Here is a 25,876-nt window from a genome sequence, read left to right as displayed (position 1 = left end):
TTGCAACTGTGCCCAGGACTCATAAATATCTATGCAAATCCTGATTATTTAATAGAATTGCATGGGTGAAGTATGAGGTCAAATTTGGTATTCAGAATCCAGGATAAGGAATGAACCTGCCTTAGACTGGGTAGAGACAGGAACATAAAGGTGGCAGTACTATGTTAACAAATCTCAAAATGTTACATCTGTTTTTTTTCTTAATTTTTGTTTTACTAAAGCTGTTGGCTTTGCTAATTGCAAGTGTCTGATGTTTCATTATTAATTGCAATTAAATTTTAAATGTGTATGTGTACCAGTTACAGTGAAGATAAATTGTCTGCTAAACAGTAAAAATATTTTAATCTTAAATTTTATTCTTCTGAGAAAAGATGATATAAAATGAGTAGTCTTAACCAAAATATATGGTAGTCTGCTATAGAGCTGGTTAGAAGATGGCTTAGATAATTTAAAACAATGTTTATGCATTTATTTTATTTTTTTTTTGTGATGAACAAGGGATTTTTTTGACGTCAATTGAAAAGAAAAAGGCATCCTTGCTGGAAGAATATATCTCATCTGTCAAGTTGCTGTGTCTCAGCTTACAAAATAAAAGAACAAAAATGAGCTCATTGTTGGAGAGGTTATGAGAAACAGATTTCATCTTGTACTAGGGTTTACTAGACACCTTTTCCCACCCATGAGCTGTGCAGAGCTGTGAACCATACTTAATTCTACTCATTACATTTGTTGGGATTGGATTAGCTTCAAGTTTGTCATTACTGGCTACTTGTCCCTTGGAATTAGTTCTGATGATATCTTCACATATTAGTGTCACCTGTTGACTCAGCTCTTGCAGTTTTGTCATGCGATAGAGACTTGGTTCCCTACAGATTTTACAGCTATTTTCATGTCTGTTTAGGGGAGTGTACAACATAAATTGCTGAGAAAATATGAAGCTACTTGAGCAAGGTACTGTGCTAACACCACAGGCAAAGATACATGTTGGATTATTAGTGTAGTGCACAACGAAAGAAAACATTTATTCTGAATGGAATAATGCATCCAGGTGTTACTGAAATACCACAAAGCCTATTTACATAAATTCCTATTCAGTAAGCAAATTGAGGTATGCCAGCTGTGCAACCTTGCCTGTGCTAGTGCAATTGATAATAAAAATTTATTGTTGTTTATTTTGACCTTTTTGGTTGTTTGTGCAGTGGGGGTTCCATTCCTTTGAGTATCAGCATTATAGTGACTCAAAAAGATAAACACATGGATGTAATTGAATTTCTTTCAGAAAGCCTGGTTCATAAATGCTCTGTGCTGTCTGCTTCTTTGTGAGCATAGATGACATGAAGAAGGAGCTTGGGGCATCATGCAGAAATCTGGCATAAGTTTTTCTCACAGTTAGCTCCAGACATGAACATGCAAATAACCAGCACTAACTGGAGTCATACAAGGTGTTGGAGGCCATATTCTGTTTTTCAGTCCTTCAACTCACTGCTTTGGTCTGAACTAATGAAATTTTTACCCATGTGTTTTTTTTGTGTTTTGTTTTGTTTTCTGCAGAAAGAAGAATTGTTTTAACTGGAGTTCTTAAAAAAAAAAAAGAGAGATTTGTTTCAAAAGAGTTATACCAGAGAGATCAAAAACTTACTTGGATAGACAGAAGAAAGTTTGTTAGGGTAGAACGTAATATGTGTGCTTCTTTTTTTTTGTTTGCATTTGTTTTTGTTTTTTGTTTTTTAAAATGCTTTCTTCAAGAAAATTATCATCTTTAAATAATTTTAAAAAATAAAAAATAAATGACTGACTGACTAGAACTCAGCCAAACAGATTATTTTTTTCCTGTTGCAGGCAAGCTGCTCTAAGAGTCTTGTAGTATTTTGACCCTTTGTAACATACTCATTTCTAAAAGCGATAGATGATCATAGTGTCATCAGGGCTGTATTTTTAACAGTAGCTATTGTATATCCAATTTGTTAAAATTGTGGTCTCACTAATAACATCCAGTACAATACAAAATGCAACAGGATGTAACGAGAAGTCTCACCCAGTTACCCACCTAATGGCAAAGCTTTCAGTAAAGTCAGTTGGCTTTTCCCTTGTGTATTAACCTGGTAATAAGAAAGAGGAGATGCTGAAAGATGCAGCACTGGAGAAGTCTAGAAATGCTGAAATGTGCTGGATGTTGTTTATGCATGAAGTACTCAAATATCACTTTTTACAAAGGTTTATTGTGTGTATCTAGAGGAAAAATTGGGGTAGCTTCCTGCAGAAACTGGAGTTATAGTAGTACAGGTAATTTTCCTGCCTGAGGATCTTTGCTTTAAGTTTGAAAAAGTTAATTCTGCATCAAGGTTTGAACTGGTTGGCTGGTAAGGATTGCAAGGCAAAAGAGCCGAGATCTGCCTAAAATGACGACTGACCACAGGAATGGCACTTCTGCTGAGAGCTGACCTGGACTATGTGGTGGTTTTACCCAGCTGGGCAGCCAAACTCCCCCACAACTGCTCTCTCACTCCCCGTCCTCAAAGGGAAAGGGGGAGAAAAAAAGGTGAAAAGGGATCGATGGCTGAGATAAGGACAGGGAGAACACTCAACAGTTATCTTGATGGGCAAAACAGACTCAGAGTAGGGAGTAATAGGCAATAAATTTTATTTATCTAACAAGCTAGAGCAGTGAGAAATTAAACAAAACAAAACAAATAACAACCTTCCACCCTCTTCCACCTCCTCCCCCTGAGCAGCGCAGGGGAACAGGGAATGGGGGCTGCGGCACTCCCTGCCCCTGCTCCCCGTGGGGTCCCTCCCATGGGATGCCATCCTTCCCGAACTGCTTTTCCCAAAGCTCTTCAAGCACTGCTCCCACACGGCTCTGTCCCACAGGGTCCATCCATCCATCCCCCAGGAACAAACTGCTCCAGCACGGATCCCCCACGGGCCCATGTTCCTAAAATGAAAGGTGGACGATACTTGGTAAACAGTATAGAAGTTTAGTGTTGTTTATAGTATGCTATCTTTCCAAAAATAAAATAAAATAAAATATATAGTTAAAAAAAACCAAACCACTGCTGTCTTGCAATCTGGGTGGTCACCAACTAACTCTGCCACCCTGGAGAATGTGTAACTGGGGGAACTGCAGGTGCAGCTGTGGGAAGAATTGCCACCACAGGTCCTGTGAGGAAGGAATGGCCATGGCCTGGGATGAAAGGAGCAGGGAGGGCAATGCGGACGTTCCAGAGGTGCCGATAACCTCTCAACAATGAGGTAGTTAAGAACTGAACCCTGTGTATTTTGCTAAACAAGCACTTGCTCATCCAGGGAATTTTGCTGCCACAGCTGGGGGCTCTGTTTAGCCTGTTGAGCCAGGTTTAAGAGGAATTGCTTTAGAGCTGTAGTTCGAAGCTACATGATGGGCGTTCTGATAAAGCACTTCAGTGCATGAGGTGATTAAGAAAAGTTGGAAAGAAGCTTTCTCTCTGTGAACAATTGAAAAAGTGTGTTACAGGGTGTTTAGCTGATGGGTTTGGCATTTTGTTTTCTTTGGATTTTGTTCTTACTGCAGCATCAAACTTTGGCTTATGGCAGAAGGGGAGTATTGCATTTGGTGGATCAGTGATTTGACCTGGCGTGACAAATTTTCTCTCTCTAAATTTGTGGTGACAGCAGATCATGTGGGCCATTGTTGAGATGAGGATCTATGTGTCACTGTAAATACAGCTCTGTTGCAAGTCCACAGCCCTATCTTGGGAAATCAGAAATTATTTGCTGGTTGAGAAGTTTTGGAAAGATTGTAAGAACCATGGGATGCTTATTTGTTTATTTATTAGTAAATTAGCACAATGAGTAATACTTATTTTTGTGTGGCTCTCAAGTGGCAGTCTCTACTTCAAAAGATCCAGCTTGTTCTCAGAAAAGACCGAAGGTGAACGAGCAAGGTAATGTGATATAAAAAATGTGGGGCTGCTGGAAGACAAGTTGATGTAAATTTACTTACACCCCACCTGTGACATTTGTTGTATCCAGCACTAGAATGTGGGCCACCATAGTGCTAAATGCAGAGGATTGAGTGGAGTGGCTTCATGGGATTAGTTTTGTACTTCTTTCTTCCCTTAGAGAAGGATGATAAGCTTGCCACCTCTGGGTGCTCCTTGCAAACTGGAGAAGGACAGAGAAAAGGCTGAACCTCACTGCTCCTCTCTCTTCCTGATTCAGTTTCTTCAGTTGTGTTGGGCCAAAGGAGGAAGAAAGATCTTTTTCCTCTTTCCATCCATTTGAAGTGATAAAAACAATGGGATAATTTATCTTAATTGAATTGTATTGGTAGTCCTTCTGCCAGTAATTGTAAGGGCTGCAAGAATGCTAAATAAATTGACTGAGGTGGCATCAAATCTTGCTGTGATTTCCCCCTTTGGAGGGGGCAGTGGGTTCCCCCTTTGGAGGGCTAAAGTAAGGCTGAGCCTTTAAACGTAGCACAAAAGCCACGTGAAAGGGTATCACCGTGGATGTGTGGGCTGCCTTGCAATGGGACAATTAATACGGTTCAGAATCCCAGCAGAGTAACCTTTGCAAGGCGTGGTTGTTCTGTGCAGTCTTCAGATTCAGATGTTTGCCTCTCCAGTTGTTTTTGGACCACGTGTTTAGGCTTTTCTTCTCATGTCACCTAAAATTTCTTTTCCATGAAGGTGTGAACATCTGCTGTAATAGGAGTAGACCCACTAATCTGTCCCTCAGGTGGACTCGTGAAGTACAAATTAGCACATGCTCTGTTCATCAAGTGCAATTTGTCTGAGTACCTTTTCAAATAAAGACGTATTTTCCGTGATTATGTCTTTTTTTAATGATGCTCTAAAACTGATCATACTCAGTGGGATAGCACCAAATTATCTGTTCTGTTACACTTCTGAACAATCCTGTAGTATATTTTCTCTGTCAGATACTTTTCACTGATTAAGGCAGGAATTTACTGTGATTTTTAATGTTTTTGTTTATTTGTTTTTAAGAAATAGTTTGAAATATACACAAGCATATGAAGTGCCTGGAAATGTTCATTTCCTTTTAAAAAAAAATCTTAGTTAAAATTGTTTATAAATAACATGAACAGATTGAACACATCTTCTGCAGATTTTTCAAATTAAAACAAAGTATGCCTTACGAATGTTTGTCTTTGTTTTTCTAGAATTGGGATGGTTCCTTCATGGCTTGTTTTGGCACGTTATTTTTTGGTATTGCACAAACATATGATGTAACTGTATAATGTCTAATATGGCAATAATTGGTTCAGCAAGATAGTCACAAAATGTTCATTTTGTATGTCATTTAAAAATTTGTAGCTTTTTTTTATTAGCACGTAACGGTTGTTTGAAACATTCAGTGTTAGGGCATGTTGGTTCGAACAGTTCAGTGATATTGCTTTTCTAGTCATTTTGACTTTGCCGTAGGTATTTACGTAAAGGGCAGCTGGCAGTGGTATTTCAGGGTTAAGCTCCAGAGATCACAAAGCTGAAATTGTCTGGAGAATATTGAACTGTCCTGTCACTGCTTCTGGGAGATGGTGGTTCTTTTATGTTTTTCAGTGTCACCTTGCCACTACATTCACAGAAGCAGGCTTCAGTTATATTTATTTCATCACTTGTACAACAAAAATGCACCTTTCATTGAGCCTGACTGAGAAAAGGAGGCATAAAAAACATGTAGGACTGAGAAGAAAAACAGTTTAGAGTATCTGCACATTTCTGTAGCTGTCACTTTAAGTGTATTATTTGCACATAACACTCTGTCTGCGCTACTGATAAACTGTAAGCTTAACAACACCTTCATTATGTACAGCGACTGTAACGCAAGTTTCATGTCTTTAGCTCCTCTCAGATGAAAGTTTGTTTGCAGTTTTGTTTGCTTTTGTCTTGACGTTTTTTGAAGATGTGAACCCGTGCTATAATTTTTCATGCTATTTTTTTCCCTGTACATTTCTCCTCTTTTACCTTTGCTATGCAAGTTTGAAGTACACATGCCACATGTTAGTGTGACAGGTTCTCTTTCATCTCAGCTGCTGACATCCAGCCTTGCCGAAGCATTTCCTGGGCTAACTGTGGCATTGTTCTCGGCTGACAGTAAGGAGAGTTGCACGTCTCTGAAACTCCTCAATTCAAAATCCAGACAAAGTTTTATTTTTCTGTCTTAAAATGTGTTTCTCATTATAAACTTACGTTGCCGACTTTATTTCCTTGACAGTAATTGCATGGTTTAGCCTTATTTTTCCTCACCTTGAAGATGGGTGTCAGAAAATACAATACATAGGCACTTGTTGTTTTGCCCTTTCCACAGTTCTAAGCACAGCATTTTGCATGCTGTACTTGAAGTCTCCCATCTCTCATATTACAAAGCCGCTTTGTAATGACATCTGATAAGAAAAAGTTTGGTAGGTTTTCACAGAGGAGGCAGCATTTTGAACATTTGATCAGGCGTGCTTGTGTATACAGCCTTCCATTAAAATGAGTTGTAAGAAAACAAAGAAAAAAAATCTGTGTTGTGTGTTATTTGCACCAAACTGTGCAAAATACAAATGGAAAACAGAGGAAAGGGTGTCAGGGTCCAATACGTCCTGAACAGGTTGTTTTAGGTATTTCTTGTCTGGCGGGTACAATGTTTACTGTTAAATACACTTATGTGAAGGTAGGTGATACTACACAAGACTTTTTAGTTAGCATAGTGATAGAAATACACTGAAAATACAGCACAAATGTGAGTTGCGCTTAGAACACATAGGAATTACAGTACACAGTTCAATCTCCACACCAGTATAATCTTTGTTACTGGTCTCTTTAACGCTCTCGCTTGTCACAGCACTGAAAATCCCCAGTCCTCCCAGGAAGGCATGCCTGGGCTGTAGCCAGCTCTGCTGCTGGCTCATTCCTCTCCTCAGATGTTGTTTAGTTTGTAAACTCCGTGTTGGGCTGACCCATGTCTACACGCCCCCAGTGCTGGTTGTACTCTTTTAATGATCTCAGGGAGGAACATCTAGACCACCAGTTCATCCACTCAGCTGATGCAGCTGTTTATTTGAAATGATGGCCACCCTCCAGCCCCGTTTGTGTGGAGATAAAATCAGCTTTTTCGCAGCAGCTGTGGTCAGTCACAGGCTTCGTTATTCCCTGAGCTTCGTGGGGACATCGCCTGGCCCATCTCCACTGGGCCTTCTTCCAGTGCACGGGTTTATTGGCCAGTCGCAGAAGACACGGGCAGAACAAATAAATGGGTCACTTGGTGTTTGGCTTCTTCATCTTGGTTTATGGGTTTATAACTCCTCGCCATGGTCTTGATGCTGTTACAGCTCACTTACTGTGTCAGAAGTTAGGTTTCTGAACACCAGTTACCAAGCTGATGTGCAGCGTGTGGTAGCTAGTGAAAGCAGGAAATTAGGAAAAGGGAAAGACTGGTTCCTTAAGTTCAGAAGGAGAAGGTTGTCCCTTTTGTGAGTGTTCTGCTGAAAAGGATACTGTGAGTAGAACTGGTTTTAGCAATCCAATTTAACTAGGCTATTTTCAGGAGGAAGGGAAGAAAAATGAGGATCAAACTTAGTGATGAAGTTAACTGTAACCTCATTTTTTTCAGCACTCTCCTTCATTGCTCTTTGCATCCGTCTCTTGTTTTGTTCGAGGCATCAGAACACTTCCAGCAGTACGTACTAATTCAGTGGTATCCTGCTTCCTTGTCGTTCAGTTCATGTTACTATCCCATCTGCTTTTGCACTCTTCTCCCCAAAAAATTCTTGAGACACCTGACTGCCAGAAAAAACTGCTTCTAATTGCACCTGCACAGAAGGTGTCACAGAGCCCAGCACCAAAAGCAGCTTTTAAGGCAGTATACAAACAATGCATCATTGAATCATGTCTGCCATACATGTGTGAGGTGTTGTAGAGGCACGTAAAATGGGGAAGGGACTCGAGTCACAAAGGAAGCTGGAAGAGAGGTCAGGAGCTTGTTTTTCCTAACCTGGTGCTGACTTTTTTTTTGAGTTACTGTATCTTTCAAAACGTAGCAGTACAGCGGTTTTCACTTTAAAGGCAGCATGCTATGCACAGATTGCTATTTGTTTTATATACGTTTTATATATTACATATATAAAAATATATATGTATTATTAAAAAGTGGCAGGTTAATATTGGGTATAAAATGTGGTTTATGTATGTTTCGGCGAACAACCTGCAGTTGCCATTGCATAAAATTTTGTAGAAAGTATAACTTCTGAGTTAAGTTAGGTGGTGCATTTTTTAACAATCAAGTGCACCTACTTTCTTGATTGAAAGAACTCTTACTTCTTTGGCCAATGGTAGAGGAACAAGTTAGTTTGCCTGTCTGATCCCTTCTTTCTTGATATTGCTTTCACTTGTGTTAACCTTGCCTGTCCTGTTGGACAGTTTGGGTGCATTGGCATTGTATAGTGTTTTCTTCTTTTCCTGTGAAATGTGAGATTCATTACGTTCTGTATTGGATCAATATAAAGTGTATGAACAATGCTGGCTTTGTCAATGAAATGTTCTCCCTGTACTCAAGCAGCTCTTCATGGGAGCTGTTGTTGAAAGGTTCAGACCAGTATGTTGTGCAAGCAGTCGTATTTGTGGTATATAACCTAATTGTTGCAAACTATGGAGTTTTTAATTTATTTCATGGTCTTGTGCTGTTAAGAGGCAGCCCTCCTTGAGTTATACATGTCTGATATCAGTGTTGGCGATAGTCAGTCTGCCTTCTCTGTTGTTTGCTGAAGATGAAAAAAAGTTGTGTGCCGTTTGGCTACTTCCATTCTCCTCTTTTTCTCAGCTCTCATATTGTGAAATGATTCAGTACCATAGAATTGCAGTCATGACAATCAGTACTTTCCGGATGAGATTTTTAAACGGAGTCTTTCCATCCTTAATAGTTTGGATTATTCATTTGAATTCTAAATATGGGCTTTTTTTTTGCAGGGTATTTTTTTTTTGTTTGTGGTAACTCTTTGTTCACATTTCCTTACTTCCTTAAGGAAAGATACAGCAATACTTCAATACTTCCTAATAACTTTTTTTTTTTCTATAGCCAAGGTCAGACAGCTACCCTACCTTTGCTAACCTTATTTTTTATCACAGTAGTAGCTGGAGGCACCACTCATGTATTACTTACTGCTGTTTGCACTGGGTTCACCGAAAGAGCACACTGAAACTGAAGAGTATCCCAAGCAGCATTCCTCTCTGTCTGATAACTTCACGTTGTCTAGTCTGATATTTCTGTTATGCTAATTATTATTTTTTTATTAGCATGTAGAAACTGACCTGATTCAAATTATGAAAGGATCATTTTGCATAGTGAAAGTTGCTACAACCTTTTTTGTTATTAAAAAAGCAGCTCTTTTTTTGGAGAAGAGAGACCCCATGGTGAAAGCAAGGCAGGAGTAGCTTGCCCGGTGGATACCCTCATTTGGCAGGGGCTGTCAGGCCAGGCAGCAGTGTTGTGGTGAGGCTGGACATATTCATGCTGCTTCTTAGCTCATTCGGGATGTGCTAGGGGGCATGAAGAAGAGCTGAGCAGCTCTTAGCGTGGGAAGGATCAAAGACAAATCCACAGGAAGCCAGCTCCATCAGTTCCACTGTTCAGAGAACAAGTTGGTTTTCATTGAGATTTTTAAATTAACAGTGTCCTTTTACAGCTCCATGTGTATGAACATATAAGTCTGGTAATTAAAACCACAGCTGGTGATCATCTAATTACAGTGTGCAAAAGGGAATTATACTTACTTGACTATGCACCATTTTTTGTATTCAATTTAGAGAATTACAGCCATTTTTTCACGTGTGTTTTGAAAGCTGTGATAAAGGATGCAGGATCTGATGAACAAGCTGGTGAGCTTCATTGCAACACTTCTCTGTTAAGGGAAAAAGTGGCGACTTACAAGTTCACCAGCTTTCCTGAAGGTTGCAAGTCAGTTATGAACAGCTTGGTGCCATTAGGCTGGTTCTTGTTTCTCCACACTGTAAAACCAGTGCACGGTTTCCTGTGGTAGGAAGTAAAACCTTATTCTAAAGGCCAAGAATACTTGAATATCTGGGGAGCTTCTGGACCTAAGACAATTCAGAGCATGTATTTGAAAGGAACTGTATAGCATATGTCCATAGCAGGCCTGAACTGCTGTTTTTTTCACTTGAAAAATGAGGCTCAAGAATCTTAAACATACTGCAACGTAAAATTGCACATGTGTATGTTTATGCTGAAATGAACAACTGCATGTGTGTAACACATTTTTGAAGCTGGCACAATAAAAGTGCTTTAGACTGAACTGACAAATGAGCACGTCCAGAGCTTTTAGTGTAAATAGTTACACCTCAATTAAAACTACAGAATTCACATCTGAAATTTTTGTGCAATCAAGTTTCCTGTACTGAAGCCAGAAGCGGCCTTTTCTGTAACAACAGGAACACCGCATGTGAAGGAGTTATCGCTAAATGACCGAGTCTCTTTTCTGTATTACGACTACTTTCACACATCAGTGCATGAAAACACATACAGTTTTGCCAGCTTTTAGTATTGTGAAGGTAAACTGATACAAAAATAAGACTCATTAGCAGATTGGCTGGAAATGGAAGAAGAAAAATAACTTAAAGAGACCTGCCCAATAAAATGTCAGACTAAGTGGTAGAAAAAGGGTTTGTGTTTTGGTCCAAGTCTTTGCAGCAGAGCAGTGTTTGCTGTGTTACTTGGTCCAGTGTGAAAGGTCACTTTAGTTTTCACACCCAGTATGACTTGGAGTTGTTCCTTTACTGCTACAAATAAAGGCTTCAGAGTTATTGGCTAGTTTTCCTCCTGGGCTTTTCTGTTGTGGTTGTCAATACAGAATGTTGGATTCCAGCTGCTACTTTTGCTGTAATAATGAAAGGGGTATATTGAGGATAAAAGAGAATGTGAATGCATTGTAATTGTTGGCTTTTTAATAAGGATTATTCTTGATTTCTAAGTTAGGTATCTGACATAACTTAGTTATGTTGTTTATCTTAGTTTCCTATGTATTTCCAAATGCTGTCAGTTAAATGCAGAATCACAGAACCATGGTATATCCTGAGTAGGAGGGGACCCAGAAGGATCATTGAGTCCAGCTCCAGGCTCCACACACAACCACCCAAATATCAGGCCTTGTGTCTGAGAGCGTTGTCCAAACACTTTCTGAACTCCAGCAGGCTCGGTGCCATGCCCACTGCCCTGGGGAGCCTGTCCCAGTGCCCTACCGCCCTCTGGGTGCAGACCCTTTCCCTAACCCCCAGCGTGACCCTCCCCTGTCCCAGCTCCATGCCATTCCCTCGGGTCCTGTCGCTGTCCCCAGAGAGCAGAGCTCAGCATAGATAGATATCTTTCATCAAAATAATCTATTGCAGAATGAAAATCAGTTCACGTTCTTAATGTGTGGCTTCAATAGATTAGAATCATTGCCTCTCACTGAGGTGAGGTTGAGGAAAACAACAATAAAGCAGTAGCTGAAAGTTGAATAAGCAGTAATTGCAAATTTAAATTGAATCCTATGCATGGAGTTGTTCCCTTTGCCACACTGATAACCTCTTTATCTCCAAAGACATCAAAACACAGAACACCTTCTTTTATATTACAAATCTGGGTTGACATTTAATGTAAGGTTTTATAACACAAAGCTTGAGATACTTCCTATTAAACTCATGCTAGAACTGAGGTGCACATTTCCAGCTGAATTACTCTGCATTGTGTTTATCCTTATAATTTGTTTTCTGATGAAGAAATGTGTGAACTAGCATAAGAGTACAATTGCATGTTAAGAGAGTTTAGTAATATGTGCTTTGCTTTTTGACTTCCATTATTCTAACTATTAACTACTTAGAAATCTGCAGATGTTGTAGCTGCTGTGTAATACTGTATCTTCTTTCAAATTGTACTGCTGTATGGCTTATGACTTGGTTAATTTGTTTCTTCCCCTTTTGTCTTGTAGCTTCATTTAGCAGCCCTGGCATCATTAAAGGGAGACATAGTGGAGCTTAATAAACGTCTACAACAAACAGAAAGAGAGCGTGACCTGCTAGAAAAGAAATTGGCAAAAGCACAGGTGAGCTAATAGTTCAAGATTTTGAAGATGATCCTTGGTTTTGTGTTGCTCTTGTTCCACATAGAGAAATATAGTATGTGGGGAAAGGATGAAATAATGTAATGTGTGAAAAGAATTTTATGACTGTAAGAAACATAGTTGCCAGGGGTTTTAAGTTTTATGTGCTGATGACATTCTTTTAAAAAATACCAAGAGAGAATTAGATTGATTTTGTTTTGAAGCCAACATAAACAACCTCTTTTAACGGTGAGTGCTTCAAAGCATTTTAGAAAATAAAAATTGCAATTCTCAGTGGATTAGGTAACTGATCACAGAGTCTTTCAGTCTTGGGCACGTTCAAATAGCACAAATTAACACTGATCAAAAGCTATTGCCGATTTGCAGTGCTTTGGTGGTATGTGAAAAGCGATTAGTGATCTCAGTCTACCTTCTAGTAAGCCTGTTTGTATGTATTTGTTATGGAAAATACAGTCAGTGGAAAGTCAAGAGATTACATGGGAGTAAGATTTGGGTTTTAATGCCTTCTCAGCTCTTAAAAAAAAAATCAGATTAGGATAAACGTAGAGAGCCAGATGTAAACAGGGAAAACAACAACAATTATACTTCTACAAACAAAACCCTTGTTTTCAGGTACTGCCATTCTGGCAAATACCTTCTGTAAGTACTTTACAATTCAAAACTAATGCAAAATACATACTAATTCACACTAGCAGAGAGCCAGACAAAGCATTTTGTACTGTAAATTATCCCATCTTATTTGTTGCCCAGAGAGGCTGCAGAATCCCCATCCCTGGAAGTACTCACAAGCCATCTGGAGGTCTCGGGCAGCCTGCTGTGAGTGACCCACCATCAGTGGGTGGGGTTGGAGAGGTGACCTCCAGAGGTCCCTGTCAACCTCAACCATTCTGAGTTTCTGCAAGTTTAGCCTTCAGTATTCAGGACATTTTGGTAGGGGCTTATATCTATGTGTTACTTAAACTCCAGCCGAATGTAGAAATATTCAAGCAGTCTGAATTTTAAGGATTTTACTTCAGTTCTTCAAACACAAAATCATGGAATCATTAAGGTTGGAAAAGGCCTCCAACCTTAAAAAAGTTATGGACCAACCTGGTCCAACCATGCTCCTACCACCAATGTCACCCACTAAACCATGTCCCTAAGCACCAGGTCCAACCTTTCCTTGAACACCTCCAGGGACGGTGATGCCATCACTTCCCTGGGCAACCCGTTCTAGTGTGGATCCTTGTCTGCATTCCCTGATTATTTTTCAGTTATCTTCAAGGTTTTGAGGCTTGTAAACAAGACCCTTATTCCATCCCATCAGTGCAACATACACAAGTAAAAAACACTCTCATCCCCTTTATTCCTTTTATCTATGAGCCAAAGTCACACACACCATTTACCAGCTATTGTCTTGAGATCCTTTCCTAACTTCAGCTGCTCTCTGAGGTAGAGTCCTCTTTCTGAGGTACAGCTTGACATGATGCTGCATTTGGTAGTCGTTAATCAGTCAAATGGGTCCACCTTACCTAAGCAATCTTTATCGTTCTGCATGGCTACGCTGACTTTGTTGTTATTTATAACTCTACAGAGTCTTGTGCTAACTGGTTTTGTTAGGTTCAGGTCTTTATGAAAAAACGTGTATAAAAATTTCAACAAATGAAGAGTACCTTGTAGGTACCCTCTTTCCCTCAGAGGGTGGTGAGGCCCTGGCACAGGCTGCCCAGAGAAGCTGTGGATGCCCCATCCCTGGAGGTGTTCAAGATCAGGTTGGATGAGGCCCTGAGCATGCCTTCCCATGGCAGGGGGGTTGGAACTGGTTGATCTTTGAGGTCCCCTCCAACCCGAGCCATGCTGTGATTCTAGGTGCTCCCATGCAATGATTAATCCTCTTTGATGGTTAACTGTGCTCTGTTAGCATGAGATTGTTTGGTGTTTTCCTTTGATTGGTTACTAACTGTGCATGCATGTATTGAGAAATTTGTAATGCTGAGGGTTTTTTCCATCATCTTGGACTGCGTGGTTGTAAACACGACAATAGGGATGACTGCCACTGGAACAATGGATATCATTAAATCAGAGTATCTGGCCCTTCAGAAGTCTGGTGTGCTTCTGCTGCACCTTTCTCCATGCTGAAACAACTTCTATGTGCACACCTAAAAGGAAGACTGTAAAGCTGTGGGAGTGGGGCTGAAGAGGAATGCTGATGGGAATAGAGAAATTTTAGGGGAATGGACGACTGAGCCCACTGGTTGTATGGTGGTGATTATCTGTTGGCTACAGAAATGACAAGGACATCTGGGATGTCTAAAAGGTGCTCTGTAATGCTACATTTGTGGCTGCTGACAGACATTGTCACAGTTGTGTTTTGGAAAAAAAAAAAAAAAAAACACTTAAATAATTTTTATATAGTTTTAAATGTTTTAGCATTTTACTTCTACCCACTTGAGGGCTTTAAAAGAAATTGAAGCATGGCAAAGTTTGAAATGTTCATTTTTTACATAGTCATTTTAAACAGTTGTTTAAATAGTCTTTAAAAGTCATTCATCAAGGGCAGCTTATATATTCAATAAGTTGGCTATGTTTAAGTGCTGAGAGACTCTGATGGCCCACTTTACCTTTTCTTCTTTTTCTAACTGCATCACTTTTTCAAGTAGATGCTCTACATAACTTTTTTTTTTTCTCTTATCCTCCTAACCCACAGAGATTTCTCCATATTCATATTATATGTGTCATTTTCTCCCCTATAACCTCTGGCTGATGCATTTCTTCCTCACTAATATGAATTAGAGGTTCAGAAGGCATAAATTAGGTAAGAAGTGTTTGAGGTTCTGCATAACTATTTTCAGGAGCTAGCTGTGCTAGCATTAAAATCTCACTTCTGCACCTGGGCTATACTTATGAAAGCAAAGCATTTCATTTCAGCTGGCATTCTAAATGCATGCTAAATGATACAAACGGTTCTTGAACCACGTTTTTGGTAATATCTTTCCCGTTGTTTCATGGAGCAAATGAAATGCTTTGAAAGAAAGGATTAATGATTTGCAGAAGGGAGATGATTTGGGGAGCCACAATTCATGTAATAGAGATGAGAAAGGGCTAAGAAAGATAGTTGGATAGCTTGTGCTTAAAATTTTTATAAAGGATGTAACTGATTAATGGTTGTTGTGGCATGGTAGAGCTCATTTCCAAACCTGCAGTCTGTGGAGACCCTGCTAGAGCATTTGTCTACACCCTTGTATTATTTCCACAAGACAACAGACCTCCTTGCATCTGTATTTGTACTGGTGTGCAATTTGGTGCCAGACTGATCTTTTGGATGGAATTTGCTGTAAAGCAGTGGTCAACCACAGCTAATCTCATCTCTCCAAATCTTACTGTGATTCTGAGAATAAAAGTAGTGCTTTTTGCTAGTGGTGTCTGTCCTGGTGTCCTGGCTCTCGTAGTGATAGAAAGTAGATGTCTGAAGGGAGGGCGCAAGAAATACATGTAGGGTTGCTGTTCTTTATGTGTCCTTGCCTTTCCACCATCAACAGTGTGTAAGCTTCCTGAGCAAGAGGCTGCATCACATGTAATAGTCCACTTCACCTCCACGAGCAATTTGTATCTTAATCCAGAAGTTTTCTTCCTTTTGCTCTTCCTTTTCCCCTTCCCTGTCCCACTGCGATTATTTGGTGCCTCGTTACCTACCACAGTTGATCTGTAACAGCTCTATGGTTTCATGGTAGAAGTATGGAATTGAGAAACACACTGACAGCTTCAGTAAATACAGCAACAACAAACAATTCACTTACTACACCTCACTTGTCCTTTCATCTTCTTTCACAAGGTAATTCTGTTCTCTTCACTCATTCCTGGTAATTTCAGACTTTCATAAGAGCTCTAGACACAGAGTAACAAATACTCTGCTGCTACATTCTGGATCCTTTGTCAGAGGAGCAGTCGGTTCCATGACTGCAGTTACAATTCCTTGCTATTATTCCAGTTATTCACAATATAGGATGGGCAGCAGAACTTCAGCATGTGAATAAATCTAACACTCTGTAGGCATGCACACTTCATGGGAAAAAATCAGTTTCTCAAAAAACTGATTCTGTTGTGTGATGTCTTCATCGCACTCGGATTAGCCTTGTTTTCATGTATTCTTTTTCCACCTTAAGTATACACTGAATAAACCACAAAATAATTAATTCTGACCATGTATGTATTCATGATTGAGGCCTTGGCACAGTGGACCTGTGTTTATACTTAAAATTAGATGAATTGATTGCCACTTTAATATCTGCCACTCCTCTTAAATTAAAGTGCCGTATTACTTGAGTAAAGATTTTTAGTTCCCGTGAGCCCGTTAGACAGGTTTGTCATTGTGGCTAATTCAGGTGATGACTTGTATTCTTCCTGAATGGTGCCGCAGCCAGTGTTTGTGTCTGTGCAGGGCCGGAGGCGCTCAGCAATCTCTTAGCCTAGCACCACTGCTGGTGCTTCTCTTTCTTTTTTTCTTTGTGTCCTCTGACTGAGCATTACCAATTTAGCACAAAGGTCTGCACCGTGTCTTGGGTTGGAGATTTGTGTACATTAGTGGGCAGTAGCATCGTGTTGCAACAGTATCCTTGGATTTAAATATTTCTCTTGTTATCCTTTTCTTGCATATTCTTCTCGCTTTTGTGTTTCTTTCCCAGCATCAAGAGGTCAGACAAAGGTCTTTCCAGGCATCGTTAATTTATTCCGTAATTGAAATAACCTTTTTTGTCTGTACCAAAAACCAGCCAAAGGTCACTTACATAGAAAATTGTGCTGGAAACTTTTCTCCTGACCTCAGCAATCACTCATTTTTTGCAGCCTCTTAGTGGATTATCCCTGTGTTTGCGTTCTCAGAGAATTAGAGCCCTTAATGTTTTGGTCAGAACTTAAGTATGAAGCTGGAAGAGGGATGAGGAAAAGGGTGTAAGGTATTTGTCTTAAAAAGTTTGTGATTGACATATGCAAATAAATCATAATCTAAGAGAAATAGGAACTGGTGTGAGATCATTGTTCTGATACTCAAAAGACACAGAAACTAAAGAGTGATGAACAGACCGAGTATCACAGAAAGAAAAAAAAAAAAAAAGTAATGGATACCAAGAGAGGCATTTGTTTCTTTTCCCTTTCAAGACTTGAGATAAATGTGCAATAATAAGGAGCAATACTGTATAACCATAAGAATTTTACATTGCTGCATTTTGGGATTCATACTGGATTGTATTTCCATTATGTGGATGGAAACCCATTTTCAGTTGAGACTTGTCATGACTGACCACAATTTATTATACGTGACCCTGTACCCTCCTCCAAGGCACAGCGGTCCTTCTTAGCATCATGTTCTACCTCCCCCAGAGGTTTCTTCCTGCCTTTTCAAGTTACTTTTGCCCAAGATAATCCAAGAGGCCTTTAAAAAAAAAAAATCAAATCTGAAACTACTGTCTTTATATTGCCAGACTGCTGGTTGTTCACAATGTATATCATGTCACTAAATTACAGTTATCCTGAAAAATGGTGACTGTGAAATGGCTGGAAAAAACAGAAAGCAACTCTGGTAATGTGGCTGAGGTCCATTAGCAGGAGTCCATATATCTTCAGTCAAGATAAACAAATTCTGCTTTTCAGTGCAGAGCTTAAAAAGATAAAAAATGTTGTGATAAGCGTTTTATTTATTGTCTGAAAATAATTATTACACACTCTATCCAAAACATCCTTTGGTTTAAAAGGAAAAAAAACAGTGATTCACTGTTCTGGAAAATGCTTAACTAGTGTTTGTGGACTTCAGCATTTATCATGAAATGTGGATTTAGAAAGGAAGAACAAGCAACTCTGTATTGTACTTAAAAAGTTTTAATTTTTTGGTTAAACATTTTCGCTGTTACTGTTGCACTTTGAAAGCAGTTTTAGTAATTCATCCAGATACAGTGTTACAATATGGAAACATGAGAAATAAATTATTGAATGATTCTACAATAAGAGTTACAATAATATACATGTCAGTTGTCAGCATGAAGTCCTAAAAGCCTAGTGAACATTACCAGTCTTCTAAAATTTAACCCTTGCTTTCTTCTTCATCATGAAGACATACTCTGCTTGTCTTGGTGAAATTGCTTTTGATTCAAGATTCACAAAGAAAATAACATTTTCTTGTCGTCTGTGGGAGGGTGCTCTAATGTCTGGAACTACAACCTTGCAATGTGCATATTCCCAAAAGTTAAAAAATATTGAAAGAAATTTTATTAATGACTGTAAAGAAAAATGTTATTGAAGTTTGATTTGAAAAAATAAGTTTTGGTGCAACAATGTTAGAGGACCTCATACACTACTATGAATTGTAGCCTTTAGAATTGCTTTTAGGACAATCTATTTCAGCTCTTCAATTAACAAATATGTTTTTTATACTGTCAGTTTGTTTGTGAGTTTTTCTCTTGTTTGCAGCACAGTACACATGCCATTGTGCTGTTTCCTGCAGGGGGTCAGAAGCAAAAGGTTAGAAGTATTGCTCTTTCCAGCCACTACAAAGCATAACTTCAATCAACATGCATTACTGAGAGGCCATAATTGCAGTAGAGTGTCTGCTGGCAAGAAGAGTAAGCCAGAGAGGCTGGAAATAATACTCAGTTGGAAAGAAAATGTAGTATTTCATGATACATTTAAAAAACAACCAGAAGTACAGCCACTTAATTGTTTATAATAAGCATTTTATTATAGGGGATTTTAATAAGGAAAATGTGCAAAGGTACCTTAAAGGGTAATAAAAACAAATATTCTTACTGGAGAAGTCATAACCTCGAAGTGTGGTTGCTCTTATTTGTAATAATGTGGTTTCTGCCTTAGGATTTGTTCTAATTCACATATTCAGTGTTGGGAAGGCCTCTGAGGTTTCTTGATGCATCGTGAATCTCGTGGATTCAAAGCTGATATATCGGTAGCTGTTTTGAGTTAAAAACTATGTGTTTTTTTTTTCAAGATAGAAGAGCAACTGTTCGATATGTTTAGAAAAAAATAATAATGAAAGTACACCGCATAGTTTTCTGTTTCCTAAAAATTTGCTAATTACATACCTTTCTGTACCTGTCAATATTTCACTTCTGTTCTTTTTTCTTGCTATGCAGTTTTGGTTTGATGGGTAAGAAGACCATACAATGCTGTGCACTTCTGCCTTACATTTGATTTCTGTGCAACTACTCATAAGACCCTTTCTGTTTTCTGCTTCTCTGCTTTAGTGTGAACAATCTCACCTAATGAGAGAGCACGAAGATGTGCAGGAGCGAACAACGCTACGCTATGAGGAGCGAATCACAGAGCTGCACAGTATCATTGCTGAATTAAATAAGAAGATTGATCGACTGCAGGGAACAACAATAAGGTAGGGAAAGTCCCTGGAAACTCTGGACTGCCTGCAAGAATGATGGAAAGCATGGTATGAATTACGCTGTAAATATAAGTTGATCGCAACTTTGAGGTAGCTCAGCATGTTACAACTGGTGCTAAATAGCTGCCCATAATTAAGATGTGTGGAGTATCATCCAAGGCTCAAAAGTGCTTCATTCTCACTGGCAAAGTCACACTGCTCAGCCTAATGAGCACTGCAAAGAACTGCACTGTGCCATCTAAATATTCATTAGCTAAATATAAATAGCAAGAGACAAGGTAAGTGGATAAAAGATGTAGCCAACCAATCTGCAGCTCAGCTTTTGACTTTCTTCTGTGGCATCCTATAGATAACATAAGCCAAATCACTTGTGATGAGAAATATGTCTCAAATGGAATTGAGTAATTTTGACATTTACTAGTAGTTGTGACAAAACACAGAATGATAATAGAATCATAGAATATCCCAAGTTGGAAGGGACCCACGAGGATCATCGAGTCCAGCTCCTACAGATCATTATCTTGGCAGTTCTTCAAGCAGCAAAGCTTGGTCATCACTTGTTACTGTTTTAAAATAAACTTGCATTTGACTACAGAAGAATGGTTATTTTTCCTCACTTGGACTAAAGGAATGAAGGAGCTTGTTAAAAGATGAGCTTGGGGAAGGATGCAGGTAGACCACTAGAATCTATGGATTTTCTAGAAAACTTCCAATAATAATTGACACCTTTGTAGGTAAAACTTACATGATGCATGTAGCAAAATCTGAGTTCTGTGTAGCAAATTTTGAGTTTTTCCTGCTCATTAGCTACATGTTTTGTGATACTTGTTTCATTTGGTTTTCCTTGCTGTTAGCACAAGGCATGGTTGTTACAATTGCTCATTTAACCTCTTATGAAAAAATGTTTCTGAAAAAAAAAAAAAAAAAGTGTACCATAAATAAGAAAAAGTATCATCATGCATATACTTTTATAAAAGCAGTAGTAGAATGATGTGATGTTAATATTATTTAAGAAGATAAATACTGGAAACTCTGTGGTGGTTGTAACTGGTGATAATCATGGTGAGATTTTTCAAGTAAGGATTTTCTAAACTGATGGTACATCTCTGAAAAAAATCTCATTGACTCCCCTGTTCATACAGACTTGATACCTCTGTATGCAAAATTTCCATTCACCTTGTTTTGCATTTGCTTTTTAGTATGGGACTGGCTGCCCACTTAACCTTCCTCTCTGGTAAAACTTCACCAATTGCAAAGGCTGATTGAAAAATGAAATCTGAGAAGTATGAGAGCTGAATTGGCCTTTTTTTTTTTTTTCTTGAATAGCAGGAAAAACTCTGAGAGAATTAAAAAAGATCATACATAGAAGCCATGAGAGGTTTTTGATTGGAGTCTCTGTGGTAAGCTAAAGGCCAAATTACATATCGATTGCAAAGTATTAGGACTGGGTGGATACTGTGAGTTTTTATCCGTGGCATAAGCAAGGGAGCTATGGCATGCACAGGAAAGTGAGGCATAGGAGCTGCCTTTGATACAGAGTGCAGGCTGCTTCTCCTGAGAAGTGCAGTTGCTGCCCCTCTGGGGAGCAGATATTCGAAGGCATCAGAAAAATACTGCTGCAGCAAATATTGAACTGCTGTTATGCCCCACCTGTTTGGTCTCACCATATGAAAGCTCCTTTGTTCAGACAGCTAGGAGGCCACCTGTTTTGATTTTTTTCTTGTTTTACTAGCAAGGATAAATGTATTTTTGAAGTTAGTGGTTTTTATTTATTTTAAAGATTGCAGTGACTTGTTCTCCTTGGCTGGCCAGTAGCTTAGTGTTTGGGGAGCAGAGGAGGAATATTTCTCCTAAAATGGCAAGCAGAGGTAGAGTTGGAGAGACGTCATACAGTTTGTAACAACAGCTGAAAGGAGCAAAACTAACACTTCCTACTGTGACTTTCTGTAAATTCACCGTGGGATCCTCCTTGCATCACCCTGTAGAAGCTGTTCCATCCCACAGAGCAAGGGCGGTGTAATTGCCATCGCTGCTGGGACAGGTGTGACTCACAGCACTCCACCCTTGGCCCTCGGTAGTGTGAGCCCCAGAGCTGGAACAACACGGCTGCTCCTGGCCCTTGGCACTTACACTCTCTTGCTAAATCAGAATGCAGGAGGGACTTTAGTTCTGAGATCTTTGTATGACGCTAGGACACCTGCAGGTACTATTGAGAGGAGGCTTTGGTTCTGATATCACAAGATTTAGGGTTTCTAAAAGCAGTTTCTTGAGTTAACCATAACTGCAGAACAGTGCAGATAAATGTCTCTCCCGTGCTAACACAGAGATTATTCAGTATTTCCCTGCATTGTTTTTAGGATGCAAATATAAACTAACATGTAGCTTGGTGTACTGCTGCTTTATGACATTCTTAATGGCTCTTTTCAATAAACAAAAGTATTCTGGAACTGATTAGAAGATAACAGAGTTTCATGGAGAGTATTCAACTATCCTCCTGAAGTTCTGGTATCTAAAAATTTGTAATTGTTGTTCTGAATGTGAATAATACTCTCAGAAAGTAGGTAGAAGGTAAACAGAACTGAGTGTTTTAAGTCTGAATGAGGTATTGCAACAGTCTCAGGACTGCTGTAATGCTGTAGAAATTGGTTAGTAGTCTCCATTCAGAGATACTCTTTCCCTCTCCTTTTTCCTTTACAGCCCCCCTCATTTTTTTCCCCTTTCAATGTCTAGGTGTTTCACTTAGCTTGTAGTGTGATGCCTCTTGCTCACATGGTTTAAAAGCTTAAGGTGCCTGTGCATCTTCCCAGGTATATTTGATGTGCTGATCTTAGTAGCAATAACCTTGTGTGAGTGTTTTTAATAAGTTTCCAGGGTTGTTCTAGGTTTGTTAGCCATTTTTTGGTACAGCGCGTTCCATGTGTGTGGTCACATTAAATTAGTTGCTGCTTTTGCACTACATTCTTCCAGCATTCCTAACAAAAATGAGGTCACTGTGGCTGTGGGAGCAAGCCAGCATTCATCTGCAGTTGTCTCATCTCCCTGCTGCTGCTCTGGACAGCTCAGCTGGCTTAGTAGCCCAGCTTCATTTAAAAAAAAAAATAAAGTTGTTTCACAGCTGTAACTGATTTCGTATTAAAGCTAAAAGAGAGGTGACTATACTTACACCGTGCATGTAGAAAAACCTCTTGCTTGCCTGGTTCGTAATGTCTGCCTCTGCAGAACTTACCCACTATCTGCTCAAGAAGCTGGGGGCAAAAGAACAGTCAAGAAGCGGTCAGCTGGCATGAGCATGCTTTTTTGTTTGAGCACTCTGGAGACCTAGGCCTTGGCTCTGTTTGTTCTTGGAAAATTACAACTGGGTGACAGTGTCTCACTGTACTTGTCTATGCTATTAGGAAGAGAGTAGGAGGATGTGGCTAGCATATTGTTTAAGATTGTTTTCAACCTTAAGTCACAGGCTTTGCTAGTGCTCAGAGGAAGACTGCTGCGTGGAAGAGGGAAGGTGCTGAGCATGTTTAGTCAGCTTCTTTCAAGGTCCGTATCTTTCACTGAGCAGTGCTAGGTTGGAACTCCTGTTAGAGGTCAGCTGGGTGCAGGTAGCGGTGTTACCCCTGCTTCTGCTGTTTCAGGTTGCACAAGAATGTTTTTACATTCATTGTTTTCCTGTCCTTTGACAAGGTGTACATGCTTACTTGCTTTTTCTCTCAAGGTGTGTACAACTTACAAGATAGCAAAGCCAATCAAATGAGTCTTTCCAGTTTCAGAGTCATATTTTAAATGTTGGGATATAAAGGATGCACCCTGATAACTCTGAAACACAGAAAGGATTTACAAATTATGCAGTAGTGTACTAATATGGAATTAAGTCTACATTAAAGGTGAATATTTCCTGACTTAACAAGTTTTTGAGTATTACCTTATATTCATTCAAACTCATCTCTTTTTTCCTTAATCCTGAATTTGACTAGGAGAATCATCTGTAATCCAGTTATGCAGAACTAATGTTGGCCTATGACTGACAGTCGTCCTTCGATGTCCCCTTGAAAGTCAGAAAAAAAGAAGAAAGTGCAGAGATCAACTTGCTTTTAGTTCTAAGCTAGTGACTGGATTAATCTGTGCAACTCTTAAACATAATAGTCTGTATGAAACAGACAAACACTCCTTGGTTTATTGGTGCCTGCTGAAGGTTATTTGAAACAATCTTTAAGAAGTTTGTAACCCATTGCTGGAAAACCATTAGCTCAGGCTATAGCTTTTAATGTGAAATAAAACATATTCAGAAAGTTGTTTGTCTTGGAGTTAATGAGGAAGGAGAATGAGTGGACTACAGCGTCGCAGGAAGTAGCAAAAGGCACTCAGTCATATCTACACAATGACCTAGACGTGTGATTCTTGCTTCTAAAATGTGCTAGGTGGAAGCTACGGAGACTCAATACAAATTGAATCATAGAACCACAGGATTGTAGCATGGTTTGGGATGGAGGTGACTTCCAAGACCACCCAGCTCCAACACCCCCTGCCATGGGCAGGGACAGCTCCCTCCAGACCAGGTTGCCCAAAGCCCCATCCAGCCTGGCCTTGAGCACCTCCAGGGATGGGGCATCCACAGTTGCTCTGGGCAGCCTGTGCCAGGGCCTTACCACCCTCCGAGTACAGAATTTCTTCCTTATTTCTAATCTAAACCTACCCTCTTTTAGTTTGAAGCCATTCCCCCTTGTCCCATCACCACACCCCCTGACACAGAGTCCCTCCCCAGCTTTCCTGTGGGCTTCCTTTAGGTACTGTGAGGCTGCTGTAAGGTCTCCCTGGAGCCTTCTCTTCTCCAGGCTGAAATAGCAATGCATGTACCATAGCTCCAGCCCCACCTGCCTTGAGTGATTGACTCCCACGTTGTCTCAAGTGTCTTGCTCTTTGTTTACATGTGAACTAGTTCAGACAGACCTTGAGTGTGTATACACAGGGAGTAGCCAATCTCTGGGTTGCAGTGCTCATACACCTGTAGTATTTTCTATGTGAGGGTCCTAGAATGCTTTAAAAATATTTGTTCAGTAAAATGATTGTAAAAAAAACCTGCTGGCACCTGAAGTGTGAAACTGTCCAGTGTTTGCAGCTGTGACAAGAATGTGCACCTTACCAGGGCTGTGGCAGAATTCTGCAACGGTGTGAAAAGATGCTGAAAATATGATTTTTCACACATCTGATATTTGTTCAACTTTTTCTCTACAGTTGTAAAGTAGTTGTGATCCTTGGTTTCACCTAATGTGAGGAAAGAAGTAAGTTAAGGTGTACCTGTAAAAGACACTTTTCTGTTCCAGCATTGAACACAGGCTGCTCTGTGCTCAGGACAGTTTGGTCTGGTCTTAGTTGTCTCCAGCTCACCATGGCATTTCAGCAGCAGGGCGCCTTCAAGGCAGACAACAAATACACGCTTACTCCAGCAAGGCCCTAGCTGATGGCAGCAGGAAAAGAAGCAAGAAGGTTCCCATGAAAACTCCACCTCTTATGGGTGGTGGTGCAGGAGTTCAGTGGGTAGTCAGCAACTGTGAAAAGCTTTGTATTTCCAGTGCCTGTCCTGGAGGAAGGGGAATCTCACACAGTCTTCTGTTACTGACAACTTCAGTTTTAAACACTTCTGTTTGCGGTACTTCTTTGTCCTCAAATTCCCCCTTGCATTTTTAGTCCTCAGTCTGCAGCGTGCAAGGCTGGTGGTGGAGACAGCAACTGACCTTGCTGTTGCTTTACCAGAGATGGACTTCTGATCTTGCTGGTGAGGTCTTAGAAGCACAAACTCATTAAAAAACTGGCTTGTGACCTGTGTCCTCAGAAAGGTGTGAGTCCTGCCACATGACATACCTTTCAAGTGCCCCAAGATACTGAGGGTGTTTTAAACTGTCTGGGGGGAGGGGGGAGGGGGAAGGAAAAAAAAGAAAAAAAAAGAAAAAAAAAAACGCACTAGGGCTAGCTAGACAAAGCTATGTTGGATTTTAAACAGGAAGTCTAAGCAATGAGAGCTAAAATGAGAGTGGTGAGAAATTATTATTGTTCATGTACAGCAGGCATTGTTTTATGATCAGTACAGCCTTTTATCTATTTATAGAGGCAATTCAGGTTTTAAAATGTAGGAATAATTGTAGAGAAGGCTGACATAAGTGAAAAAAATGAATTATGTTCAAATCAAAAAAATGCAACTGTTTGAGTATGTGGTAATTGGTTTTTGTCTAAAGCTAGTTATTGTTGGCCTCTGCTTTGGCTAATAATAGACTTATTCATGGAACATTAACTCACACTTATGTGTCTTCATTACACTGTTTTAATTCCTACTATTCATGATTTAGTTTTCACACTTTCTTAAACATGTATTGCGTAGTACCTAAAAGACTTTTCTTTGATCTAAATCTTAACTTTAA

The 25,876-nt window shown here is 39.6% G+C and overlaps 1 protein-coding gene across 7 annotated transcripts in view; it reads left to right on the top strand.

Annotated features, from left to right (window-relative positions):
• Nucleotides 1-25,876, top strand: part of MCC (MCC regulator of WNT signaling pathway) — a 192,822-nt gene that overhangs the window by 111,259 nt on the left and 55,687 nt on the right. For all 7 annotated transcript variants that reach the window (XM_068667631.1, XM_068667629.1, XM_068667630.1 and 4 more), the window contains 2 exons: nucleotides 11,963-12,076; nucleotides 19,321-19,463. In XM_068667631.1, the coding sequence (XP_068523732.1) occupies nucleotides 11,963-12,076; nucleotides 19,321-19,463 (257 nt within the window). The remainder of the gene's footprint in view (nucleotides 1-11,962; nucleotides 12,077-19,320; nucleotides 19,464-25,876) is intronic.

The sequence above is a fragment of the Anas acuta genome, chromosome Z (genome assembly GCF_963932015.1).
Source record: "Anas acuta chromosome Z, bAnaAcu1.1, whole genome shotgun sequence".
In the NCBI taxonomy this organism is placed as follows: Eukaryota; Metazoa; Chordata; class Aves; order Anseriformes; family Anatidae; genus Anas; species Anas acuta.
Note: the sequence above shows the minus strand (reverse complement) of the source record. Positions and strands in the feature narration are given on the sequence as shown.